This window comes from Anomalospiza imberbis, chromosome 9, assembly GCF_031753505.1.
Source record: "Anomalospiza imberbis isolate Cuckoo-Finch-1a 21T00152 chromosome 9, ASM3175350v1, whole genome shotgun sequence".
In the NCBI taxonomy this organism is placed as follows: domain Eukaryota; kingdom Metazoa; phylum Chordata; class Aves; order Passeriformes; family Viduidae; genus Anomalospiza; species Anomalospiza imberbis.
In genome coordinates this window covers 28,958,872-28,984,907 of record NC_089689.1, presented here as the reverse complement: position 1 = coordinate 28,984,907, position 26,036 = coordinate 28,958,872, and the positions used below count along the sequence as shown (strand labels likewise).

General features: G+C 43.1%; 1 protein-coding gene across 4 annotated transcripts in view; it reads right to left on the bottom strand.

Annotated features, from left to right (window-relative positions):
• The window catches only part of PATJ (PATJ crumbs cell polarity complex component), a 137,899-nt gene that overhangs the window by 91,636 nt on the left and 20,227 nt on the right, over positions 1-26,036 (bottom strand). For 3 of the 4 annotated variants that reach the window (XM_068198917.1, XM_068198918.1, XM_068198920.1), the window contains exons 12-17: positions 25,640-25,774; positions 21,150-21,226; positions 18,739-18,795; positions 17,185-17,319; positions 13,215-13,379; positions 12,298-12,426 (exon numbers count right to left, since the gene is read on the bottom strand). In XM_068198917.1, the coding sequence (XP_068055018.1) occupies positions 12,298-12,426; positions 13,215-13,379; positions 17,185-17,319; positions 18,739-18,795; positions 21,150-21,226; positions 25,640-25,774 (698 nt within the window). The remainder of the gene's footprint in view (positions 1-12,297; positions 12,427-13,214; positions 13,380-17,184; positions 17,320-18,738; positions 18,796-21,149; positions 21,227-25,639; positions 25,775-26,036) is intronic. The other variant, XM_068198919.1, reaches the window with a different exon arrangement.

The window sequence follows — 26,036 nt, the reverse complement described above, 5'->3', positions numbered from 1 at the left end:
CAATGTGGTTATTTTCCCTGCTTCACAACACACACGAGCACAAGCCACGCACAGGAATTGCTTCATGAAGAGCAGCAGAAATCTTAAAAAAGGGGGCCCACATTAAAACTGTTGTGCAGGCAAGTAGGAAACAATTCCACTGCTGATTTCAAGCAGAGGGAGCTATTGTACAGGGAGAGAAGAGCGGGATGAGCTGCACAGTGAGAGCTCAGCAGCAGCACCAGCAGTGCTCAGAACCTCAGGGCTCACCAGCGGCTGAATCAGGATGTGATTGCCACGAGGAATGCAACAAAAGCTGCGCAAGAAGGCACAGACCCACTGAACTTCAAGGTGTAATCATGTATATCCATATTTTCTCCGTAATTCAATATTCTAGCACAACGGCGGATTGCACTGTGCTTTCCTTCTCTAAACCAAAGGAACACTGGGATTTCTTTGAAACCTTGCCTTATGATTTACCCTTGACCCCAAGCACACCCTAAAGAACCACCTGCTGAAACAAGACAGCAAACACCAAATGCACATTTTCTAAAAGGTGAGTGCCACTGGGCCGTGAGGGCTGTTGTCTTGTTTTTGAAAGAAAGCAGTGCTTGCAGCAGGATGAAGAACAGATCCTTTCCTTCTATACTAAGTGCAAAAGGTACAGTTTGTATAAAGTTAGTACAGTTAAAAGGCAAGTTCACTCCCACAGTGGGATTTCAGGGCTGCTTCCACATTAACAGAGCAGCTAGAACCATTCCAAGTTACCAAAGAGCACCAGTGTGACTGCACACCTACCCTGAGGCTCTACACTCATTTTACTTGGCTCAAAGTGATTTTTAGTCACCACCAGGCAGGAGCAGATTTCAGCCTCTACTTTAAAGTGAAGGCTCGTTTACTGTGATGGAGTTTGCAACTCTCCCCCCAAACCCAGAAGTGATATAATTTCAATATTTCAAGAAATTATCACATGGCTTTGCATCAGAGCACAAGGGGAGTGCAATGGACAATCCCATGCAAACTAGCCATGTTAAAATGAGCACGAATCATAGAAACATTAAGACTGGAAAAGACCTCCAAGATCATCATGAACAGGCCTTGGCACATTCAAAGAGGAGCTTTTACCTTTCCTGAAGGATTCCTTTACACCAACGAATCGTTTATGAGCAACGAGGAAAAGAACTGGGACTGCAAAGCAGTGAGGAGACAAACCCCCTGAAGCCAAAAGCTCATTTTTAAGAGAAGAATCACACGTTGGAACGTTTGCCACGAGTGTAAACGCTGAGAGCTGCCCCTGCCATGCAGCAGCAGCAGCCCAGGACGGTGGCCCCCAGTTCCCCTTTGAGGAACTCCTGTGCTGTAGCTGCTGTCCTCCCCTCTGTGCCCGAGCCAGCCACGGACTCTAGGCACTTGTTTAAAAGAGCCACAATTTATTCATACTTAGCACACCATATATTTAACTATGCTGAACCATAGCTTTTCCCTTCTCCCCACCGCTCCTCATCAAAACCCACAAATGTTTCCCGGAGTCCAGGTGTCAAATTTTTCTCCTTATTTTCAGAGCCTCGTTTGTTCTGGATTCATTCAGCAGTGGAGAGTCAGGCAGGGGCCACTGCAGTTGCTGCCTCTGGGATCCCTGGGTTTGGGGCAGTATGAAATCTCTTAAAAACCTGAGCTCTGCTAAAATGTTAAAAGTCCCAGGGGTGAAGAGAGTCCTACGTGCAACGCTGGAGCTGCAACTTTACTGTGGCTTCGACTGCCACAGGCACCAAACACCCACACTCAGAATGCCTTAGGAAGCAAACCTGAGACAGAACCAGTGCAGCTGACCTGTGCCCATCCTGCTGGGAAAGAAAAGTGATAAACCATGCTGGCTGTTCCCTTGTCCCTCCCAAAAGGTGAGGTGTGCAGCAGCCTAGAGAGGGCACTCCAGGCCAGTCCAGCTCCCACCACCGCAGGCATTCCCTGCTCTGACAACCCATCCATCCAGCCAGCCCCTCCCCGGGCTGAGGATGAGGAGCACTGAAACTACAGCTCCACTGGATGGGAGCAGCTCCCACGTTTGCTGGGGTTTTGTTTGTGTTTGGCTTTTTCTAAAGGCTCCTATGAAAATGTAAGACAAAGCTGCGGGTGACTGACATTCCCTGTGCAAAGTCACTCTCACTTAGTTACAGGCTATATTAGTTTTGGCATCACTTGAGATCTAAATCCAGCTAGCCCGACTTCCTAGAATATTTCAGCTTTCTTCAAGCAACAAACTGCCTGCTGCCACAAAAACACACATCCAAAATAGCACGGCCAAGGATCCCAAAAGAAACAGTTTGAAACTTTTTCCCCCTGTGCCATTTTTTGATTTATCTGAACATTTTTACAAGTGCCAATTTGTATACTGCAGGTTTCTGTGAGGGAGCCAAAACAAACGCCTTGGAGCTCAGAGGTCAGAGCAGCCCAGCTTCATTACATTTTGCATGGGACCACTTCCAGGTCTAACACACATATATCCATATTTTAAACTCTTCAGTGAAAAAGATACCAGGCTGTAAGACTCTTAGACATAACACTTGTGATGCTGAACAAGGAAAAGACACCCGTCAACAGTGAAAAGAAGCAGAGGCATTTTATGTTTGTCTCACTGTTATGTAGAACAAAGGTAGAAGTGCACATGAGTAATGTACCTGCATGCTCAGCCTTGTGAAATTATTCAAAGTACTCATCCATGCTCTCATTTTGTGGAGTGCCTGTGGTTCCCTTTGCAGAGCCACCCTCCACAGTGACCCCAACAATGCCAATGGGATGCAAGAGCCAAGACTGACAAGCACCCTTTTCTGTGCCTTCTCAAAAGTACAAAGTGCCTCCAACAGACAGGGAAGAGAGGGAGAGCCAGCTGTGAGTGAGGTCTGATTCCCTCCTTAAGGTGGCCTCACTTTAGGGGCGAGACTCGAGGTCCAAATCTTCTGTTCACTCACTCCAACATGTTTACAGCAGTTGGCCGTAGGAACTGCCAAAGGCACTCTAAGGCCTGGAAAAACATCCCTGAGGAAGTGCTCCACTGGTTTTCATTAGATCCACTGCATCTGAGTGAAATTCGAAGCATTTCAGACCTGTTTCTGCCTCTTCCACTCGGACTGCAGTCAGCAGGACTGCTCAGGAAGGAGATTACACAATGCACAGCCTCAGAGAAATAAACTGCACGCTGATGTGCTGAAGCAACACAAACTTAAATACAGAGCAGCATTCAAGGAGGAACGCTGAACTTTGCTGTGATGTAAGGCAAAGCACTGGAAATAAAACATTAGTATTTATTGATCTGCAGTGAGGGAATAAAGCAATGAATTTCAGAAGCTCTGGTGTGCAGCCGGCATTAATCAAAACTTCTGTTGTGGGAAATGTCAGCAAAGAAACAGGAATTCGCAGGGAAGGGGAAAAAAACAGCAACAAACCACACAGAGCCCCACCCAAAGGAGGAGAGGGAACAGCAAAGTAAAGAGGAGGAGGTGGCACAATGGGTTTCCCACACCAGGCTTTCATCATGCGGGATCTGAAATCCTATCAGCCTTCCCCAGCAAGAAGGAACACGGTGGCCGGCGGTGACTCAGCCGCGTGGGTCTGGCAGGGCTGGAGAGCACAGCACACTCCCCACCCCTCTGCTGTGGACCTGGGACCCCAAGGGAAAAGACCTCACACACTACTGCTCTTCCCAAACAAAAAGATCAAGGATAGGCAGCGGCGCTGGGCGTTCTCGGTGTCACCGTGCAGTGGACTCAGGTGCCTGTCGCTATCTTTTAATTTATCAAACTTCTCAATCCATCTAAGGTTTTATCCGCCTTTCATATTTGCTCTCGACAGAGCTAAAGTCTCAGGGATTACATTCATTAGACTCTCTTAATATCTTAGACATTCAGACTTTTCCAGCTCCAGAAAAAACACACCGAGTGCTGACTACAGGGAAAAGCCACAGAGATAAGGGAAAAAAAAAAATCCCTGAACTCATAAGGAAGTGGAGGAAAGCCACTGTGCGATGAGATAAAGAAGGGATAGAGATGTGTGGGAAAGAAGAAAAAAATAACAACAAGCCAAGGGAAAAAAGTATAAATGGTATCACCTACACAGCCTGTGCTCAGTGGGCCCTAACACAGGTTGTGGGTTTGATCAGCTTTCAGATTCAAAGAATTCCTGAACTCAAAATCCAGCCAGAGAGCCCAAGCAGCACTTAAACCAGTGGTAAAAGTCTGAGGAAGTGCAGGATGTGTTTTTACACAAACCAGAGCTCTCCTCTGCATGAAAACTTGCTTCACAAACAGCAAACACATGAATTATGGAAGACTTGCTGCAGAAAAAGCTGCAAAATGAAAGTGGGGACAGAGGACAGGCTGGGTTTTATGCAACAAGGATCTGCAAACAGTGATTTGGCCCAAAGAATCACAGAATGCCAGACTGGGTTGGGTTCAAAGGGAACTTAAAGCTCCTCTCATTTCAGCCCCTGCCATGGGCAGGGACAATTTCCACTATCCCAGGGGACAGCCTGGCCTTGAACACTTCCAAGGATGAGGAACAGGGTGGATGAAGGAGCAGATAGGAGGGTTGGCAGAAAGGTTGCGGCGAATTTTAAGGCTACAGTGAATCACATTGAGAACAGACAGAAAATTCCACATGCAACAGGATTCCTTGGATTTGGGGAGCAGCATCTTCCAGCAGGGTGAGGTACTAAGAAAACAGAACACCTCATAACTTCCATGAGTTTTCAGGATGCTTCACGTTTATCCATCAGCACCACCATATACCTCAAATCTCATCATTTCAGAACAAATTCTGAGCTGTCTGGGCTGAGCTCTTCCACACCCACTGCTCCATCATCTCCACATGCCCACTGCCAGGCCAGCACAGCTTCCTCCAGCCTCATCCACATGATCTCAGCCTGGTGGAGATTTACCAAGTGGTTAACAGAAAACCCAGCTACAGTTTTGTCCCTTTAAATTCTCGCCTTCTCTCGCAGGCAGAAGACATCTGTGGAATAATAATGAATTTCTTTGGTTTGGGGTTTTTTGTTTTTATTAAAAGCTATTCTTTCTAGCAGGAAATGAAAAAGAACAACCAGATTGGAGAATTTGGGGGAAGAAGGGAAAACATTTCTAAAGGTTAATAGTAATAATACTGCTCAGCATTTATTTCGTGGATATGCGACAAAGCAAAGAAAAACAGATGTTTCCAGTAATGCTCCAGTTTCTCTCCAAACTCAGGTATTGTCCAGAGCTGCTGCAGCTCACAGGGACAGGAGGGATGCTCCTACAGTTTGCTCTAGAAGAGAGCAAAAGGAGGGATTAGGAAAATCTCTGTCCTTTACTGAATGCTGATCTGGGGATCAGCACAGCTTTGTGAAAGGCAGGTCCTGCTCAGCCAAAATCTGCTGCCCTGGGTTTGGCTGGGGTAACCCATGGCTGAGAGAAGAACACTTTAATAACTGAATAGAGCCAAAGATAATAGCAATGCTAATACCAATAAATATAATGAAAAGGGACATAACAAAAAGAGAGAGGGGAGTAAAACCTGAGAAAAACAAGTGGTGCACAAGTCCTGATGCCCAGCCTGGTCCTCAGCAGTGATGCACCCCTCCTGGCCAACTCCCCCTGTTTACAGATCATATAAACCATGCATCATGAGCATGATATCCTATGGAATATCCCTCTGGCTAGTTCAGATCACCTCTCCTGGCTTCTGGTGCTCCTCCTCGCTGGCAGAGCCTGGGAAACAGAGGAGTCCTTGACTCAGAGTAATCGCTACTTAGCAACAACTAAAACATTACCCTGTTATCAACATTGTTCTCATGCTGAATCCAAAACACAGCGCTGCACCAGCTACTTAGGAGGGAAATTAACTCTATCCCAGCCAAAACCACAACACCTGCTTAGTGTGGATGGGGGAGAGGCCGTGGATGTGTCTACCTGGAATTCTGTGAAGCCTTGGACGCTGTTTCCCACAGCATTCTCCTGGAAAACCCGGCTGTGCATGGCTTGGATGGCCAAGAACCTGCCAGCGAGTGTGGATGGGCAGCGAGTTCTTGGATGGCCAAGAACCTGCCAGCGAGTGTGGATGGGCAGCGAGTTCTTGGATGGCCAAGAACCTGCTTAGTGTGGATGGGGGAGAGGCCGTGGATGTGTCTACCTGGAATTCTGTGAAGCCTTGGACGCTGTTTCCCACAGCATTCTCCTGGAAAACCCGGCTGTGCATGGCTTGGATGGCCAAGAAGGCCAATGGTACCTGGCTTTTGTCAGCACTGGTGTGGCAGCAGGACCAGGGCAGTGTCTGTCCCCTGTGCTGGGCACTGCTGAGGTACCTGGAATTCTGAGGTCACATAAAGAAGGACATTGAGGGCCTGGAGCATGTCCAGAGAAGGGAACAGAGCTGGGAAGGGTCTGGAGCCCCAGGAGGGGCTGAGGGAGCTGGGAAGGGGCTCAGCCTGGAGAAAAGGAGGCTCAGAGGGAACCTTCTGTCTCGGCACAGCTCCTGACAGGAGGGGACAGCCGGGGGGTCAGGCTCTGCTCCCAGGGAACAGGGACAGGAGGAGAGGGAACGGCCAAAGTGCACCAGGGGAGGTTTAAGTTGGCTACAAAGAAAAATTCCCTCCCTGAAAGGCTGCCTGTAACAGAGGATTCCACAGCTGTCCAGCCCCCCTGGCACAGCTGCCCAGGGCAGGGGTGGAGTCCCCATTCCTGGAGGGATTTAAAAGCCCTGTGGATGTGGCACCTGGGGACATGGGGACAGCCTTGGCAGTGCTGATGGGAACAGCTGGACTGAAAGGTCTCAGAGGGCTTTCCCAACCTGAATTATTCTATGAGATTCCTCTCTAACTTGTCATGTAGAGTCCTACTGGTGGCCCCCTCCAGCCCAGTGTCAGGGAATACCCAACCCCTAACGTGACTTCCTGCCTCCAGACCTCTTCCTGTGGGTCTGTCTGTATCTTGGTGTGAGATACAAAGAAATCTCTTTGATTTCTTATTAAAGTGGTCTCTGCTCTCCCAAGGCATTAGTACTGCAGGTTTTGGAATCCCCTAATCGTGAACACCTCAGAAACTTCTCCAGAAATGTGCTCAACTGCATTCACCGGCTCTTAGGTCCTGGAAAGCAGTTTTTAAGCTGAACTCCAAGAGAATTTTTCAAAAAGCTACACTGAATTCAATTCATGACACACTATTAAGAATTATTTTACACATGAAGCAGCTTAATATGATTTAAAGGATGTAGAACTTTCCCATAGGGGGAGAGAAGCAAATCCTCCGTGAGATGAGTACCAACACAGTTGGTACTGAGGCTTACAGAACTTTGATGTTAATGAATGTGGATGGGTTGTAGAGATGGGAGAAAAGCTGCCTTTATCAGTTTTCCCAGTACCAAGCTGATAGCCATTGTAAAACTGCCTTTTAATACAGCTGTGCAGCTTTTGCCAGTAAGCCACAGGTTTCCATCACATGATCAGGTGAAAATGTGTTTAACAAAGACATGAATATGCTTCTTTGTTCATAACAAACTTATCACAAGAATAGACAAAGCTCAAATTATCACAAGAGGGCAAACGTTTAGCCAGCAACTTGTCAAAGCATTCCAGCCTGCATCTCACTGCTGAACAGACCAAGAAAGTAAAAAAAAAAAAAAAAAAAAATCTACTTGAATACCACCTTCTACAAATAAGAAGTCAGTTTGCTTTTTTTTTTTTTTTTGTAACTCTACATCTGGAGCCTGTTTGGGGCATAAAGAAAAGAGGAAAGATATTTGGAGACACTTAAATTGCTTCACTTCCTGCCGTGAATGACTATGCAGTGATTTTGTTAGAAAAGAGAAAACAATTGTTTCCCATGCTCCCTGGGAGAAGGACAAAACATAACCTGCTGAATGTGCAGCAAAAGAGACTTCAGTTCTACAGCACGAAAAACTGCTACTAATAATAAAGGGAAGGCAGGAATAAGGCAGCTGTGGGGTCCCTATTGCTAGAGCACAGGAAAAATCCCTGGAGCACTGACCCTGGCAGGCACAATTCACGCTGCTCCTCCAGCTCTGGGTAACCTGAAGCTCCCGAGTGCTGAAATGCCTCACTTGGAGCAGGTGAGTCCATGAGTTCCTCCAGCCAGACAGCTCTCCAGGGCAGCTGGACTGTGCCAAAGCAAGCAGGCACTGGGGACTTATCTCTCAGCACAGACAGGGAGAAACAGCATCTCACAGTCCTTCCCAAGAGTTATGTAAAATGTCAAACCTCCCCGCTGCACCCCTCACCCTCTCCAGTTTCATGCACTCTGAAACAGCTGCTTTAAAAAGACTCTGACATCAAAGCACAGTAAATTAAGCTCCACATAAAGTCCATTCAGCTTTTTGTTTAATTTGATAAAAGCTCATCAGACCATTCAAGTTACCTTCTGGTCAATACTGCCTCAAGAAATCTGCAATTCAGCTACCTGTGGTTTTTCCAATATTTCTGTAAAACATTACTGACAGAATCTATTGGCCTGCAACACATCAGGTCTTTGGTAAACACTGTTTCAGGGCTCAAAAAACCTTCTATCCTGCTGGCATCTCTTCATTTTCTCTACAAGTCTTTTGGGATTTTTCTTTCCTCTTGCTCTAAATGCCCTGGGGTCACAGTTGTTTTTTAGACAGCATCTCTTCTCTGTTTTAACTTGATAATGTACATTTCAATTTCTTTCTAAGGAAAAGGGATTGGTCTCAAAAACAATGGCTTAGCCCTGCCAGGAGGCTGGATGGGGCTTGGAGCAACTGGGTCTAAAGGAAGGTGCAGGGTTTGGAACTGGATGAGAGTTAAGATCCCTTCCAACCCAAACCATTCTGGGATTCTGTGATCAGTTCCAGGCTAGACAAATTTACTGTTAAGCTGGATACTTTCAGGTCTGCTGACAAAGAACACAAAATGCACTCACTGCAGCCCCTTTCCGTCCCCGGTGATCCCAAATCACTCCACCAGCAGGTCCTGGATCCCTCCCTCCCCACCAGAGCTCCCTTGGCACTACCCTGTGCCAGCAGCACCACATAAAGGTTAGTGAAGAGGTGGAAGGCAGAGCAACCTCTCCAAGTGAAAGGAGAAGGAAATGAAGGGAGGCAGAGTGTGTTACTCCATGGAGGAGCTGGCCAGAAGGCTGAGCAGCACAGCTTTTTAATGGCCAGGAGACCTCTGCAGCCTTCCCATCACAGCTCCATCAAGAAAAAGCAGTGCCTGGCCTAGGAGCTTTCAGCAGGTCCCAACACAGTAATGACAATAGAAAACAAAACACAGGACATTTCATTTTAAGATGTCTTCTGTGTTTCTTGTTTAAATAAAAGAAAAAAAAAATCCAGTGAAATGCATCATTTCAGGAATCCACAGGATTCAGCTTCCCATCCACCTCCCCTCTGGCCAAGTACTGACCTTGCTGCCAGCAGAGCAGTAGTCTCAAAAATTTTACACTTCCTACAAGGTAACTACAAATTACAGCATTCAAAGGTTGCTGAAAAAAGGGATTTTTTAAATACATGTGGAGACCACAGGAAGAAAAAGAATATCCTATATAAATACTATCCTGTCATAGCAAAAGGGGTAACTCTACCCCAAAGTTTTGTGAACATTATTAAAAAAAGGAAGTTTTAAGCTCTATATTAAGCTTTTAAATCCCTAAAGACAATCAAAAGAAAACACAGGACAAAGTAGAAATACTATTGATTATGCATAATTGGTATAATTAATTTGTAATTAGTTCATTAAAATATATAGGCATTGGAATTATGCTTGTACATTTCTGGGAATATCCTGCAAGTCACTTGGGATGTGCTTATCATTTATTTGATAGATGAAACATTATTAGAAAGACAGCCCATTAAAAATTAATATGCCAGAGTAATAATTTTCTTGATCTCAGCATTCAGTTTTCCACGTACTCAGACTCCTATTCTGCCTCACAAAGAATTTTTATTAATTCTGTTTTCCAGAGCATGACTTGGGAAGCACAGCATTTAGGACAACTGAGGCACAGCATCCTTTATGCTGAGCATGCAGCCAAGTTTTGAGAAACAAAACTGGCAAACATTATAAATTATATACCACAGGAGTGTTCAGCACAGCATCTAATTCTACAACCAAATTTAAGACGGAAAGGTAAAAAGCTTTGTGCTTGAAAGCGAGGAGGAAGAAACTTCCAGAGCACTGGGAGCAGCCTGGTCTGTAGCTGCTGAGCATTCTTGTGCTTCTGCAGCGTGTCTGGCATCTCTCACTGTCAGAAATGGATGAGCAGGACTCCAGAGCTGCTTAAACAGTGCAGGGAACAGCCCCAGTCCCCCACTAGGGCTGGGATCCACCATTTCAAGGGTGTTGCTTCACTTTTGTGTGGGGCAAAGTCAGGTGGGGCAATAGAGCATCACCACTTTTTAACCCTGATGCCACTTCCCTGTTCCCACTGAGCTTCCTGAAGCCCTTCCAGCATTTCTGAATGTCATTTCAGCCAACAGCTACAGAAGAAATAATTGGATCTTAAAAACCCAGGACAGTCACATCACCTCCTCCAAGCTGGGTATGCAACACCAAACTTTCCTTGAATTTCTGTAATGGACAGAGCCAGTCCTTGTGTGTTAATTGCCAACAAAATCTCCCCTTCAAAAGCATTTTCCTCCCCACCCGACCTCCAGCAACACTGTGGCAGCCTAGAAAGGCTGGTCACTCACTGACGATGAAGATGGGCCATGGCAAGACCCATCTTCATTGAAAAACACCTAAAAAAAATTTTAAAATTGTGTTCTTCAAATGGAGCAAGATCAGCAGTGGACACACAGCACAAGTGGTGCCATTTGCCATTTTAAAGCTTGAATTTTCTCTTGTAAAACAAAGAGTATGTGCCTAAAAAAAACACCTTTCATGTTTTAAAGAAGGGTCTCCAGGTCCTTTAAGGCACAATTAAACACTGCTGCAATTCTGTGCTTCCCAGCAAATCTCTGTTAAGAATTCCAAACACTCTCCCAGGAACCACACACAGTTTGGTTTTTTTTTTTTTTTTTCCTTGCTTCCACTGTAGCATGGACAATTATTTATTTTCTTTGCCTTGCACTCAAGGATGTGATGGATGTATTTACATAAACACACACACAGCCACAGATATGTCTCTATAAAAATTAATCTGCAGATGATGAAAAGTGTAAAAGATCTAAGAGGCAAATCCCAAACAAAAGAACACACTTTATACACTTTATACATAAATATCTTGAAATTATAAAGATCTGAGATTAAGTGGTTTACCACTCATTTAGAATTGATTAGAATGCATTTAAATTTAGCTGAAAGTACCACAACATTGCTCGTGTATTTGCATCTGCGAATAAGTAAATAAAAAGCCTGCTATTAAAGCCTTCATTAATTCTGATTATATGAGAACTTAAAAGCAAATCTGCGTATTACTGCTCTGTAAAGACTCCCAGCAACTCTAGAGTAGAGCTGGCACTGCAACACAACATGTGTCAGCTAAAATGACTAACAGGATCTATTTTCAGTAATCTTAAATCACACTTCTAAAATATAGAATTAATGGGTTTGCATAATACTTCAAATATTTTTTTCCTTCTAATTCATTCCCAATTCCTGCCTTATTGTATCAAAAAGTGAATTTTATATCACTTGACATTTATGTACAACAGTTGAACACATTTCATTAAACTACAATGTTTAGGCAGCACTCAGATGTGATGTGTATATTATTATAAAGAGTGATCCAGCTATTTTATTTCCTTATAAATATGATGACTGGAGGTTTAAAAAAATATATCATGTTGACTAGAAACATGAACAACCTTTCATTCTGACTACAGATTTGGAGAGTTTCTACATATTTAATTGAAGCCAGTGTTTTTGAAGGAAGGATTCATTAATTTTAGTAGCATTTCCCTCCAACTAAAGACTTGTCTGTTAATTTCTAAGAAGTTTAACAATTAAGAATATAATCATCTCCAACTAATACCCAAGAACCTTCGCTTGCCACTCTGACAGCTGAAAAGTCATTCTAAGTTAGAACAAAATACAACAAAAAAAACAACCTTGCCCAACATTTAGGCATTAAACTCAGAGTTATGGGGTGCAGCTTGATGAAAGGTTTTGCACTTTATCATGTCCAATAATCAGAGGTTTAGGACACTCCATACTTTATAGAACTGACCCCAAGATACATGACTTTTCCCTACAGTTGCCAGGCCCACGTGTCAAGTCCATTACTCAGTAACCAACATCACCAAACATTTTAAGACACTGTGCAAAGACAAAGGATCAAAGGGATTTTTAGCATTTAGTTATACAGAAAAGTATACCTGATAGTCCAAAATGCTAAATCCTAAACCATTTTTGTCTTTCTCCAGCTCAATAACCTTCACATCAGGAGACCATAATGCCAATTCCCCTTCTTCCTCCTCAAGATTGAAGTCTTCCTTGGGTTTCACCTGGAAAATAAAAGCTCTGGTTCAAATACCATTCTCTCAGCTCTTTACAAACACTATTCCTTCAATATTTTGATTATTAATGGTGCATACATGCCCTAAAATGTGACCTTTTATGGAATTAAAACTTCACTGAGCATTATGAATAGAGTTTTTTCCAGCTTGTTGCCTTGAGTACTCCCCTGGGCACAGGCCTACATGTTTTGAGCATCAGAGCCCAACCTGGCACACAAATACCCGTGTATTAGCCTAATTAATTGTTAGAATATTACTAACCTGTTACACGTTGATGAACTTCAGCTGTCCCATTAGATGCATAAAGGAAAAAATAAATAGCATAAAAGATTTAACCACAGACAGCTAATAGAAAGGCCAGGCAATCAGAAAAGATGAGAAGCCAAGCTGCAAGTACTTTTGCAAACAGGAGCAACCACAAGTGTCAAGCTTTAGTTTGAGACTTTAAAGCTCCTGCGACGGAAAGAAACTTCTAAGTTTCAATCTTTTTTTCCCCCCCGAGTTCTATAAAAACCTACTCAGAACACGGAAGCAATCAGCTAATGGTGGCAAGGATGTGATTTAGTGTAATTCAGAGCTCTCACTCACCTATTAAGTGTGGGGATGATGAATGGGATGTACAGTCAGCAAAGCAGCTCCGTGATTTACCTACCCTGTCTTCCCAGGACAATGAGCCTCCTCGAGACCAACCCGCGCAAACCCAGAAACACACGGATTTTTCCCAAAAAATGTACAGCCCTTTTGCACAAGTGGGTGGGTGGCAGGAGAAGTGTTACCTTCTGCTCTGGAGGGGACACTGCCACGGGGGGCTCGTCCACCAAGGACTCGGTGCCGTCACCGAAGAGCCGCCGGCAGCACACCAGGGTGAACGGGGGTGGCACCTCCTTGAGGAAGGTGACAGCCTCACGCCGGGACTTCCCACACAGCTGCACCCCGTTTACCTGCAGAATGGGACCACACAGCCACACAAAGAGAATTAAAGGATCTCTGCCAGATTATTTTAATTTTTTTTTCTAAATTTTCTTTTTTTTCGCGTACATTTTTTCCCCGCCCGAGCCGGAAAGTCTGATTTTACCTGGGGATTCTGGCACAGCTTGCACTGTTTTGTTAACATATGCTTCTGAAGAATACATACATTACTGTAAAACTTCACCCCCAAGATCTTGTGACTGCTGACTGCTGCATCATGCCTCTCTAGCTTCCTCTAACTTCTTTTCTGCTCACCACTTCTCCAAGCCTAAACCTTTCCTAGAATTCTTATTTCTTTCTCACCTGCTTCTTTGCTGGGGATCTTTTTTCAGTGTTGGGCTTATGTGTTTCAATTTAAAAAGATAAAAGAATTAATTTTTCCACAATATTTTAAGCAAACACAGGTTCTGAGCTCCGATCAAAAAACCTGAAGTCAGAACTACCACAACTAGCTTAAAAGTTTGGCTCAATGACTTTAGAGGTGTTTTCCAACCTTAATGATTCTCTGATTCTAACTTTGCCAATTTAAAATGCAACAAAGTGACTGAAACTAAAACAGATCCTACAGAAAACAGGTGAGAATGTCTGTACAGTAAGGAAGAAACCAACTACAGTAAGCAATTAACCAGAAAGGCCTGACAAGGGTCAAAGACTACCATGCCATAAACCCAAGATTGTGAGTGATAACAGATCATTGTAAATGGATGTTCTAAGCCATAGACTTTGAAAAAGAAAAAACAAATAGAGAGAGATAGAGAGATAGAGAGATAGAGAGATAGAGAGAGAGAGAGAGAGAGAGAGAGAGAGAGAGAGATAGATAGATAGATAGATAATGGTGCTTTAAAAATGGGATACTGCAGTAGCACTTTTTTTGTAGCTGTCCCATCCCTGGAAATGTCCAAGGCCAGGCTGGATTGTGCTTGGAGCAAGCTGGAATAGTGGAAGATGCCCCAGAGATGGGACTGGATAGGCTTCAATGTCCCTTCCAACCCTAACTATTCTGAAACTCTGTGATTCTATTTCTGCAGGGAAAAAAAGAGGGATTCATCCTCTTTTACCTATTTTATAACCTTTATATCCTGAGGGTTCCTCTCTGTTCACCACAGGGGTGTCCCTAAACACGAGGACAGCAGGATGCCAGCAGGTGTCATAAATCACCTGTGTTGGCCAGCACTGCAGCCCCAAAAGAGCAGGGCTTTAACCCAATTACTGCTGTGGACTCAATCCCAACACCTCATGTGCTCCAGGGATTTCTTTTAGGCTGCCTCAAGCCTCTCTCACAACTGCTGGAGACCAGCCACTGCTTTGGGAATCCAGCACCTCATCCAAGCCATTCCACAGCAGGAACCAAGGCACAGCAAGTGGGGATAACTGAGGATTACCTTCAGCCCTTCCCTCCATACCCACACTGCAAAGGAACCCACACCTGATCCAAGAAAACAGAGCATGGAAACCTTCACCAGACATGGACACACCTTTGTATGTGTGCACTTGAGGCAGAACCTCTCCATAAACCTCCCAGATCTTGCTCATCAGAGTTGTGAGAGAGGCTTGAGGCAGCCTAAAAGAAATCCCTGGAGCACAGGAGGTGTTGGATTGAGTCCACAGCACTAACTGGGTTAAAGCCCTGCTCTTTTGGGGCTGCAGTGCTGGCCAACACAGGTGATTTATGACAGAGCATGGAACCCTTCACCAGACATGGACACACCTTTGTATGTGTGCACTTGAGGCAGAGCCTCTCCATAAACCTCCCAGATCTTGCTCATCAGAGGGATTCAATCTTATTCAAGGCTCCACAGCAATCCCACTTTAGCCAACATTTGCTTCCCGATCACTTCTATTCCCCCCCGCCCCCAACTTTGTGCTTTTTGCAGTGTAAATATAGTTTGGACTGCTGGGAAACACGGAGCTCCTCTCCCACTCTACATCCCAGCCAAGCAGAAAAATTGAGAGTGGTGGAACTGGCCTCCACCACAGCAAGACAAACTGCTCTGGGCGTTTTCTGCAAGAATTACAGCAAGTGCTGAGCTATCAGCCTCATCCATTAGTTAATTATTTAAGCAGAAGGATCCACACGTAAGGATTTTTTAATGCTTGGAGAGTGGCAGCGTGGTGGAAAGCTCCCAGCACTTCTCAGCATCCCGTGATGGATGGGGAAGAGCTACTGTGCACCCCCCAGCAGACCTGGGGACTCCCACTTCTCCTCCTGCAGCTGCCAGAAATCAGCCTCTGAGCAGGCAAGGTGCCCTACACCCACTCATTCAGCACATCAGCCAGCCAGCCCGCAAAGAGCAGGGAAATTGTACAACAAAAAGGCACAAAAAAGCAATTTACTCCTGAAAAAGAACACAATGGAATTAGCTGAAATGAAGGGCAGGGAAGGGGTATTGTGCTGTCTGTCATAATTCAAAAACATCATTAAAAATAATCAACATTCAACCTCACTGTACATTGAAAAAAAAAAAAAATCCTTGCTGATCATATTTCAATCCCAAATATTTCAGGCCCAGGTAAGGCTGCTTGTTTGGGGAATGGGGCTGTCACTTTTTCCACTGCAAAGCTCTATTTAAGGGGATTTATAACTTGGCTGCAAAAACACAGTCTGGGCTAAACCTGGCACTTATAGCTTTAGCCCCAGAGCACATTTTTATTTTGTTGGGGGCTTTTTCCCAACTATGGAGCAGCAAAAAATTTACACTCACTAGGTCTGGCCATACCTGTGAACTTAATTCTGAGTGCAGAGTAATACATAAAACTGTTAAATATACACAATTAAAGTTTCCTAAGTTACTTTACAGCACTGCATTATTGCTTTTTCTATAAATTTTTTTTGGTTTAGTGGCCAAGCAATTTAAACGACACTTCCAGCATTCCATTAATCCCTTCCTTCAGGAATCAAAATTTCCTCCATTAAGCAATAAGAAAATGTTTTAAGTCTTAGTGATATCAGTATGAATTTTTGATGTTAGAGGGTGAAGAAGTAAAAGCAAAATAGCTGTACACCTAACAAATCAATCTTTCAGAAGGCCTAATTCTGTTTCCATTAAATGTTCTTTGCATCCACTAAAAAAAGGTTCCAATATCAAAATATTCCACAAGGAGTAAGCATGCAATAAGAAATTAATGTCTTTTCACTTGCAGGCTGAGATATCAATGTATACATGTACACACACACACACACACTCGCAAAATAGGAATTGTTTTATCAAATAATTATTTTTCCTGAGAAAATAGGTCTGGTGTGACTCTGAGAACTCCAAAGCTGCCCCAATACCTCTTTATACACATTTAAGCAAACTGATGTATTTGCTCATACACACAAATATCTTTCAACACTCCACAAAAAGGTTTTATTGTGCAATTGAAACCACTGTTCCTAAGACTGCTGTAAATGTTTTAGGGGTGACAAATATTCAGAAAGATTATCCACCACAAAAGCTAAAGCCAAACTGTGCAAAAGACTGAGCCACAGGACTACAAATAATTCAACACAAATATTATCTCGGCCCCTGTAACTCTTGATACTCATGTTAAAACATTACAGAAAAAAATACCCATGAAGTCACTGAGAGGTCACAAGAATTTGACATTTTGTCCATAAATGTGGAAGGGAAGAGTGAAGAAAATGAATGAATTCCAAAGCACCGCTCTGCTTCCACAACTAATCTGGAATAATTCCATTGCACACACAGCAGCCAAGCTAGAACTGAAGAATTTTAAGAAGGTGAAACAAACAGGAAACACATCATTTTTATTTTCTGTTTTATTTTTTTTTACCTCCAGAAGTTCATCCTCCAGCTGCAGAAGACCAAGTGCTGCAGCTGGGCCATCTGAAGCAATGGATGATATATAATGATGTCCATCAAAAGTGTCCAGCTCAACTCCTAATCTCAGAGTGTGGATGGGTAACAGCTGCCAAAAGATAAATATAAATATGTATTTAAGTCTAAATCTTTATCTACCAGGATAAAAACATATTTAGGATTCAGTAGCTCACCAAATGGAACCAAAGCCTCAGTAAGATGATTAAATGTTCACAGTGACCTCACCTGTGTTACAGCACTACTGTCCATAACTTCTCTTTACAAACTGTTTGCACAAATAAAAACAACCAGTCTGTTCCTGGGGGGGGAAAGGCAATTTGAACTGTGCTCTCAAATAATTAAACTTAATGGGAAAAAATACAGAGAGAAGTACCACCCAAAAGGTGAGTTGCCAACAAATCACAGAATGGTTTGGGTTGGAAGGGACCTTAAACATCATCCAGTTCCAACCCCTCTTCCATGGGGTTGGAGGAAAACAAAAATAAAAGAAATATAAATAAATAAAGGAATAAAATAAATTCCATAATTGCCCTAAAATCTCACCACGAGGTCAGCTGTCTTACTCCTTTGGGAGTTACACTACTTTGAGGTAGAAAAAATATCCATGAAGTGTCCTCTGTAAGTAAAAGGGACATCCTTTTTTCTGCAAGGGGAAATCACTGATTTTGTGTCAGCCTTTTCCCACTGGGACTCCCTAATTTGGAATTTTTTTCCAGGGAAACTCCAACCCTCGGTGCCTTAAGTCTGCAAATATCAGAAAAAGTAGAATAAAAGTGATATGCTATCCAGAAAAAGCAGAAGAAATCATGGCAGCCAGGGGAGAAGAGATGATCAGCAGGAGCTGCTCCTTCAGTTTAGACATTTTCTGGCTTTTTATTACTGGAGTTCAAACACTGACTGTCCTGCTTCCCAAATTATTCTGGATATTCAAATAAAAGGAGCAATCCTCTGATCCACAGCATTCCTTCAGAGCCATGTCTGATCATGACTTTATGGCCCTTTCCCGCTGAGGTGTCCCCACAAATACATAAATGCATCACCTCTAAAAACCTCTTTTCCACAATATTAACACAGGTATCTTGAAAATGTCTTGGAAGTGAAATTAATTTAAGATCTGACAATATAAATTAATTACACATCCCTTTCCCCAAGCCAGGATCACTACAGCAAAATTGTCTGCGGGACAAAAAAGTTGTTCAGCAGAGTTTCAACCTATGCCCCATTCTGTGCAATTAAGTACCCAAAAATTTAGGGTTTATGTGCATGGTTTGAGAGTGGTTTTTTGTTGTTTGGGGTTTGGTAATGAACTGTTAAAAGATTCATTTGCCTGTGCTATGAAAAGGTATTGGATCAGTCCAGGAGATAAGCAGAATATTGGCAGCCTTTTTTGGAAAATATAGAGCCACAAAACCACTAAATTCCTGAAACACATCTGGAATTGTGTCTTGCCCTCCCAGGATTGCTCTGCCAACACACACCAGGAAGGAAACCACCATGTAAGCCTTACCTTTGAGTACTTCTGGAGCTCTGAATCGTCTTTAAAGGGCATATCCACATTCACAACCTAAAAATTGGACATCAGAACATTTTTCAACAGTGGGACAATAAAGACTTCACCAGAACGATGAAATTCTGGCAAAAAAACCGAACAACTCATGAGCAAAATACACCGTACTTAAACAATGTCACATTGATGCAAAATAATTTTAAACAAATGTTAGAAAAATCTTTCAGGCACAGAACATTTACAAGTAGGAATGTGGCGATTATGCACTATTAGCAGACTCCAATATTATCCTATTCCCGGAGCCCAAATGCCAATTTCAGTCAAGTTCAGTAATCCTGTGTAAGCACAAAATGCCATTATGTTTGACACAAATACCCACACGGACTTGCCAGTCAGAATTTTGAAAGTATGACAGCTTAAGTTGTTACCTCGGGCTATAGTGCAGCCATCTCCCATCCAGACTAACCCACCAACTTCTGGCTTGAAATACATAACTTTAACTACCAAATGGGAATGGAAAGTGGGTTATTTAGACCAGGGACAGGAAATCCTTTCAGTGTCTTTTTTTAAGATTAATAAAATGACTATGCTCACCACCAGTTTTCTTGTATTGTCCCTCCTTAACGTAGCAGATTTATTTGTAATATTAGAATGTTATTTACTTCAATTTTAAATGTAATTAAGACAAAATCATAGAATGGTTTGGGTTGGAAGAGCTCTTAAAGATCATTTAGTTCCAATCTAGGGCCCAGGGCTGGAATCTAGAACGCTGAAGTTGAGTGTTTAAAGGAAAATTACACTTGGTAGATCTGAAAAAAACAGAGCCTTGCAAAAAAATCAGGTAACTTTTCTTTGAAAACTTCTAGTTAAATAAAGATTAGACTTTCCTTCTGGATTAATTTTAAACAGGGCTTCCAGCATGTTTTGCAGTACTCAGGGTGTTTTTCCTGACAGAACCATTTCATGTCCATGCATGTAACTAAACGGATTTATGACTGGCAGCACCTCAGCCTGACACCACACAGTCCCTGCTCGGGATCTCAGCTCCTTCCACTGGCACCAAAAAGGACCAGCAGCACAGAAGCCACCAGGGCCACCAACCCCTGTCTTCAAACAGCTATTTCCTCTCAAGATCAATACTCCTGAGAGAACCCTGTAGGCACCTTCGGGGTGAGTTCTGGGGGCTGAGCCAGGATGGTGTGACACAGGGACTGGGGTGTCACTCAAACTGGACATTGCTGCTGGACACAGGAGGGAGGCACAGGCAACCAGAACCAAACAATTACTTTCAAAATGGGATGCCAGGAGAGCTCCCTTCTGTTATTCAGGAGGCCCCATGGTTAACATTTTCACTGCTGACGTTTCACCGGCGGTGGCTGAAGAAGGATTTGGAAGGGTTGGGTTCACCAACTAAAGCAGGATTTCATCCTCTGTGGGAAGTGTGATAGTGCTCAGGGAGGTAGTATCAGCCCCTGGAAATGTAAGGGTGGGAATACCGAGCAACTGAAGTGGGCAGCCAAACAGATTTATTGCACCATGTACATAATCTCACACGAGCTTCAGATCTTAAAGGAGTGCTAATGGAAAGAGGGGAAGTGAGTTTCTCAAGGCAATTCTTAAAGCTACTTTAAATCTCCCAGCGAGTGACTGGAACGATGGCTACTCCAAGTAGTAAAAATAAGTGTCTCTAAATCAACTGGACAAGCATTCCAAAGACAAACAGGGCATTTTCTTGGTGGTGGTGAGAATTTTTTCAGGCTTCGGAAAGAACGCTGTCCCGAGTCTTTTATCTGTACTGGCTGGCTCACCCAGCACTGAAAAGCACAAGTGAATTACAATTTCCATCAACTCCTCGTGAAAATTCATCAAAACAATCTTTTGCTAGGCAATTATTTAATATGAAGTGAAGAAATATCTACTAGACACTGGCACCACAAAGTTACACTGTTGAGAATTACTTTGTATTTTCCCAGCATGTTTGAAAATCATTCTTTCATTCTTCAGATAAAATGGTAAGATTCCTCTGAAAACCGAAGTTCTATCCTGAGCCTTTTTTCAATTCAGTGCCCAGCAAAACAAATAGATCATGAATGAAATAATAAAAATGCCATATATTTTAAGTGGCTGCTGTGATGCAGATTTAACAAGACAGCTGATTTCCTTAAATCACTGTTCCAGTCTCGTATTTGTATAACAATAGTATCTATATAAACAGAATAAAATAAAAGGGCAAATCCCCCAACTCATTATAACATACATTTCAGCCCTGATGTTACAGGAAAGAAAATCTGATGTTACTGATCTGTTCCAAACACTGAACTGTTCTATAAACAGCCTGTGATGCTAAGCTCACAGATCTGTAATTTAAAGAAATAACATTCATGAATGTAGTTTATTGAAATAAAACATACCATAACTTCGTATTCTGGTCCCAGCAGGTTTTCCCACTTGGATTTCAGATCATGTGCTGGAGGGAGTGGGACTCTTCCTAAGTATGAAAGTGAATATTAAATTTTCAAGCATATTGTACATTCAGAAGTACATTTACTTCTAAATACTCCAATAAAAATTCAGTGTAAATAAAAGATTAGAGGGAATAATCCCCAAAAGGGAAGCGCATTAAGCTGAGTCTATCAAACGGCTCAAATCAAAAATGTCTTTCTTAGGAAAACAATGCAAAATGTCAGCTCCTGTAAAAGTGTGATTTATTCAGCTGAGAGGCAGAAGAGGTGATGCTGGGTGATGAGATGTGAGTTCTCTACCATGCAGTACTGTAAATAAATCATTCTTTCAGGCTGCAAAACAAATTTCACACAACTTCATCATTTGTTGCCGTAAGAACGCTTCCCACTCCAGGGAAACATCACCTCCCACCCAAATGAGCCCCCTTAAGAAGGAAAACACCTGACAAGATATTGCTGTTATCGAGGGGCTGTGTCAGCACAATGCAGGCACAGACTTTATTTATACATTTGGCAGGTATAAAGCCTTGTCTACTTTAATTAGGCCAGTAAGTAACATGAGCTTTAATATAAGCTCCAGTTCTAAACCAGTCTTCCGTGGGAACTTGGCTATCTTGACATTTATATCTTTTCAGCTTTCTTACTTATGCAACCAAGGCAGTTGGTTACAGTCCTGTAAGACAATTTGACAGAGCTAGACAGCAGAAAATGACTGGCTGCCCTGCGTTTGACCTCAGCCAGAAGCTCAGCTCACATATAAAGTTCCAAGCTGGAGCAATGTGTAACTGGTAAGAATCAAGCTCTACAGCAAATTCCATCCAGCAGCGACAGCAGCAGCATCTGGGGGCTGAATTACCAAAAACTGGTTTGGTTTTTTTTTTCCCCCCCCCACTGAATGGCTGCAGTAGTTTGTCAGATGTCTAGACAAGGCACAGACCACTCGGCGTTGCTGCTGTGTCGCCCTGAAATTCGGAGTGTAAAGCACAAGCCCAGGATCTGCACACAACCAGTGAGTAAAATACCTCGTGGTGGGGGGGAATTGCGAAGGCACCACGAGGAGCTCGGAGCCCACCAAGAGCAAATCCCTGCACAAATGGCATTGTCAGGCTGCCTCTGCTTTCAGCACCTTTGCAGGCTGCAAAGATGAAGCTCTGCAATACAATCCTCATTACACACTTTTGTAACTTTGAAGTTTTCCACTCAATAAAAACAAAGATTGAAGTTCACTTCTACGACAACACAGCCCACCCCTGTTCTCTCCAGCTCACTTTCAGCCATGCCAGACAGGCAAATTCTGTCTGATTTGCACTGAGAAACCACACTGCTCAGAGCCCAACAACTGAGGTGTCACTTGGAAATATCCAGAGGATTTTCAACCTACAGGCTCAAGCAGACAGAGATATCTGAGAATTCCAGCAATCCTGATAACTATTTTCTGCTTCCAAAATGACACCTGACCATGATTAAAAACTTGGGTTTGTAAATACAGCCCACAGTTGTCTCTGAAATACGTTATCTCCTTAAAAAATAATGGGAAGAAATTTGTCCTAAAATTCTCAACTGCTAGTTAAGGTTTTTTAACTTAATTGGAAATGAGAGTTTCTAATGTGTGACTTATGATCAAGCACAAGCTCATCACTGTCTTTACTTCTGAACTGCATCAAAACCAGAACACCAGTGCATTCTTCTGCTCCTTACATCTGCAGAAAAACAGAGGGACAGAAATTCCTGAGTCTCTTTTTCTGCTATTACAGAGTTTCAACAGTGTGAACACAGAAGACCTAAGCACCTGAAATCCACTGTGCAGCCAAATATAGATTTCAAGGTTCACCAGGAGTAATGAATCTCAGGGTCAAGCTCAAAGTTCAGTTCAGCAACTGTAAGCTGTGTTCAGCTGCCTGAATACAGATTTTTTTATCACTTCCAAAACACATTACCAAAATCTACAAGTTGTTCAGAGCAGGTGCTGATGCACATCTCCATTTGAAGTTTTCCCTTTCTTTCTTTCAAATACACTTTGAAGTCTCTGCTCGTGACTTCCTTAGAACTGTAGAAATGTGGGCTGAAGGGATTTGGATTGAATATATTCAATTCCAGTGGCATCACTCAATTCACTTACAATGTTCCTTTTTCCCCCAACAGCTTTTTCCACATGGCAGCTAATAGGAAATTTCTTTCTAGCCTCTCATCCAGCTGAATTCCTCATGACCTAACATATGTACCATGTCTTCTATAATGTGCAAGGCCTCAGAAATGAAAACACTTCCAGGGACAGCTTTCATTAGCAACAACTTTTCAGCATATTTAGCCTGTCCTTCTGCCTGCGCTTCCAGGCAGTTTCTCATTTCTAATTAGCAAGCATAAAGAGGAAACCACAAACCTATTGTGAAAATCATCTTTTCTGGTCAAAATTGTCAGCTTCTTCAAAACTGGGATCTTTTTTTCTCACGGCTTCCTCCTGCTCTCACAAAGTTACTACACAAAGGTGCTCTTCATTAAAGCCCTTCCTTTACCTGCCCTACTGCTGGGGCTTTTTCCCCAGACACCTCTTAAGCTCCTGACTCCCAACATTGTCCCTCTGGGTTCTGAGTACTCCTGCAAGGCAGGATGGAGCAGTTCTGCCCAGCCTGCAGGCTTGCAGAGGCTGCAGCTGTTAAATTCATTGCCTGCACTCTGCTAGCACAGAGTTTCAGGCCTCGTGCACGTTGCAGCCCAAACCCAGCTGCCTTTGTACCAGCACTGCTTAAGCATGGCTTTGCCTAGCCAGAATTACTATTTAATAACTCCCCAGGAAACACAATTTAATAAGAATTTCACACAACTGGGCTTAAAGGGAAGTAATACGTGTTTTATAAAACATACCTTTTACATTAAACTTCTAAAAGCATTTCCAGAGTTTAGTCAGAGCCTTAAATTAGCAGTATTTACTTTAGCACCATCATAATGAAGTGCCCATCACCACATCCAAAATAAGCACCTATCTTTGGAATTTAAACTTGGCCATTAAATTCTGTTCCAAGGTGAAATCTCATACATCATATTTCTGCAGGAGTAAAATATGCATAGAAGTCCCACAGTAAAAAAAAAAAAAAAAAAAAAAAAAAAAGGGCAAGTGACACAGGACAGACAAAGTGTTGCTCTTTTCCAGCCTCTGTCATAGCAAAACAATGCTTTGAGAACCTCAACTCTCAGCTACTCAACCACCTCTGTTCTGCCTTCCTATTTCTGGGAACATGCAAAAGTCACAACAAAGGATGTCTGGTTACAAGGCTTGGACAGAAAAGTAAAACAGAATGGAATATAGGAACTGCTACATTTCTCTCGTTTCCAGGTTGTCTTTAATACTGACAGATCTTCAACAATCACAGCAAAATTGCTATTCATTGACAGCCGTAATTTAGAATCCTCTATTACATCTACATGCCTTAGAAACTACAAGGCATAAGGATAATTTATGCTGACTTTAACACAAGCTGTATAAATTCACCCAGAAGTTCCTGTAGAGGAGCCCAGAAATCTGTGGGGGAATTGAAGGTTCTGGAAAGACCTCCAGCCTTGGTTCCAAAGTCAGCTAAAAGCCAGAGCAGCCCATGCCTTTGTGACCTGCCCCTGTGCCTGAATGCCATTTGTTAAAAAAATGCCTTTTCTGAACTCCAGCAAAGTCTTTACACCCAAGACATGAGCTCTAATGAAGCTGCTGCAGTGCCAAGAGAGGAAACTGCAGCGTGTTCAGAGATGTGCTACAGGAAACCAGAAGAATATTATGAATATACTCTGCAGGAGTCTTAAGGTGTGTGAGGGCAAGAAGACCACAGAATCATTAAGGCAGGAAAAGATCTCTAAGATTATTGAGTCCAACCATGAAGACGGGTGTGACTGAGGCAACACTGATCAGGAAATGAATATTGAATTCCCTGGAGTTCCATCTCCTGGTGCTGCTCACCCAGCAGGCTGGTGCAGGGCCCTGGCAGCACAGGAGGATGATAAATAAAGTCTCTCCCAGGAGAAAACTCCACACCTCAGGTCATCAGTGCAGGACCAGGACCACAAAAAGGAATGGCTGAGCTGGAGGCTTTCAGCTCTCCAGAGTTAATGAGAGCCATTCCTGAGTACCAGAAGAGCTGCACCTCCACTGACTGTCACCTTAAAAAATCCCTCCCCAAACAAAGGGGACCACTGCTGACTGGAAAAGGGCAAATTTTACGCAAGGAAGAAGAGCCAGAGAATTACAGGCCCTGAGATAACGCAGAAGCCACTCTCAGCAGACCTGCGGACTGTGGAAAGAGTTGGTTAGATCCAAGAGGTAGATCTTTACTTCAGAAAGCACTGCAGGGCAAAAGCTAAAGATGTTTTAAGCCGACCCATCGGTGTTGAAAATGGATTAAATATGGTAGCCTTTAACCAGACTCAGAAGAGGCACTGCTAGGTGTTCTATCTACCTGCCTGATGCAGACTCTGCTGCTTTTCATTGTGAAGATTATCCTCCTGCTCTTGTTTTCCCTCATTGTTAGTGGCCACACTAATTTCAGGCCCTACAGCTCCAGGGGACACAAAGATTGGAACAAATGGCTGCCCTGTGAAAACAGATTAAAAAAACCCAAATCATATGCTGCAAAATATAGGAAGTAGTAACACCACCTCACTAATTCCTTCTTTTTTTGGGTGGAGTGGCTGCATTGAATTTTCCTGAATCTCTCATTTTAGTTTCTTTCCATTCCTCCTTTAAGCATCTTAATTTTCTACAGTGCACCATTTAAAAAACTGAGGATCATGTGGTATCCTGCCCTAAACTGTTAAATGAGGTAACTGTAAACTGAGTTAAAAATAAAATCAGTT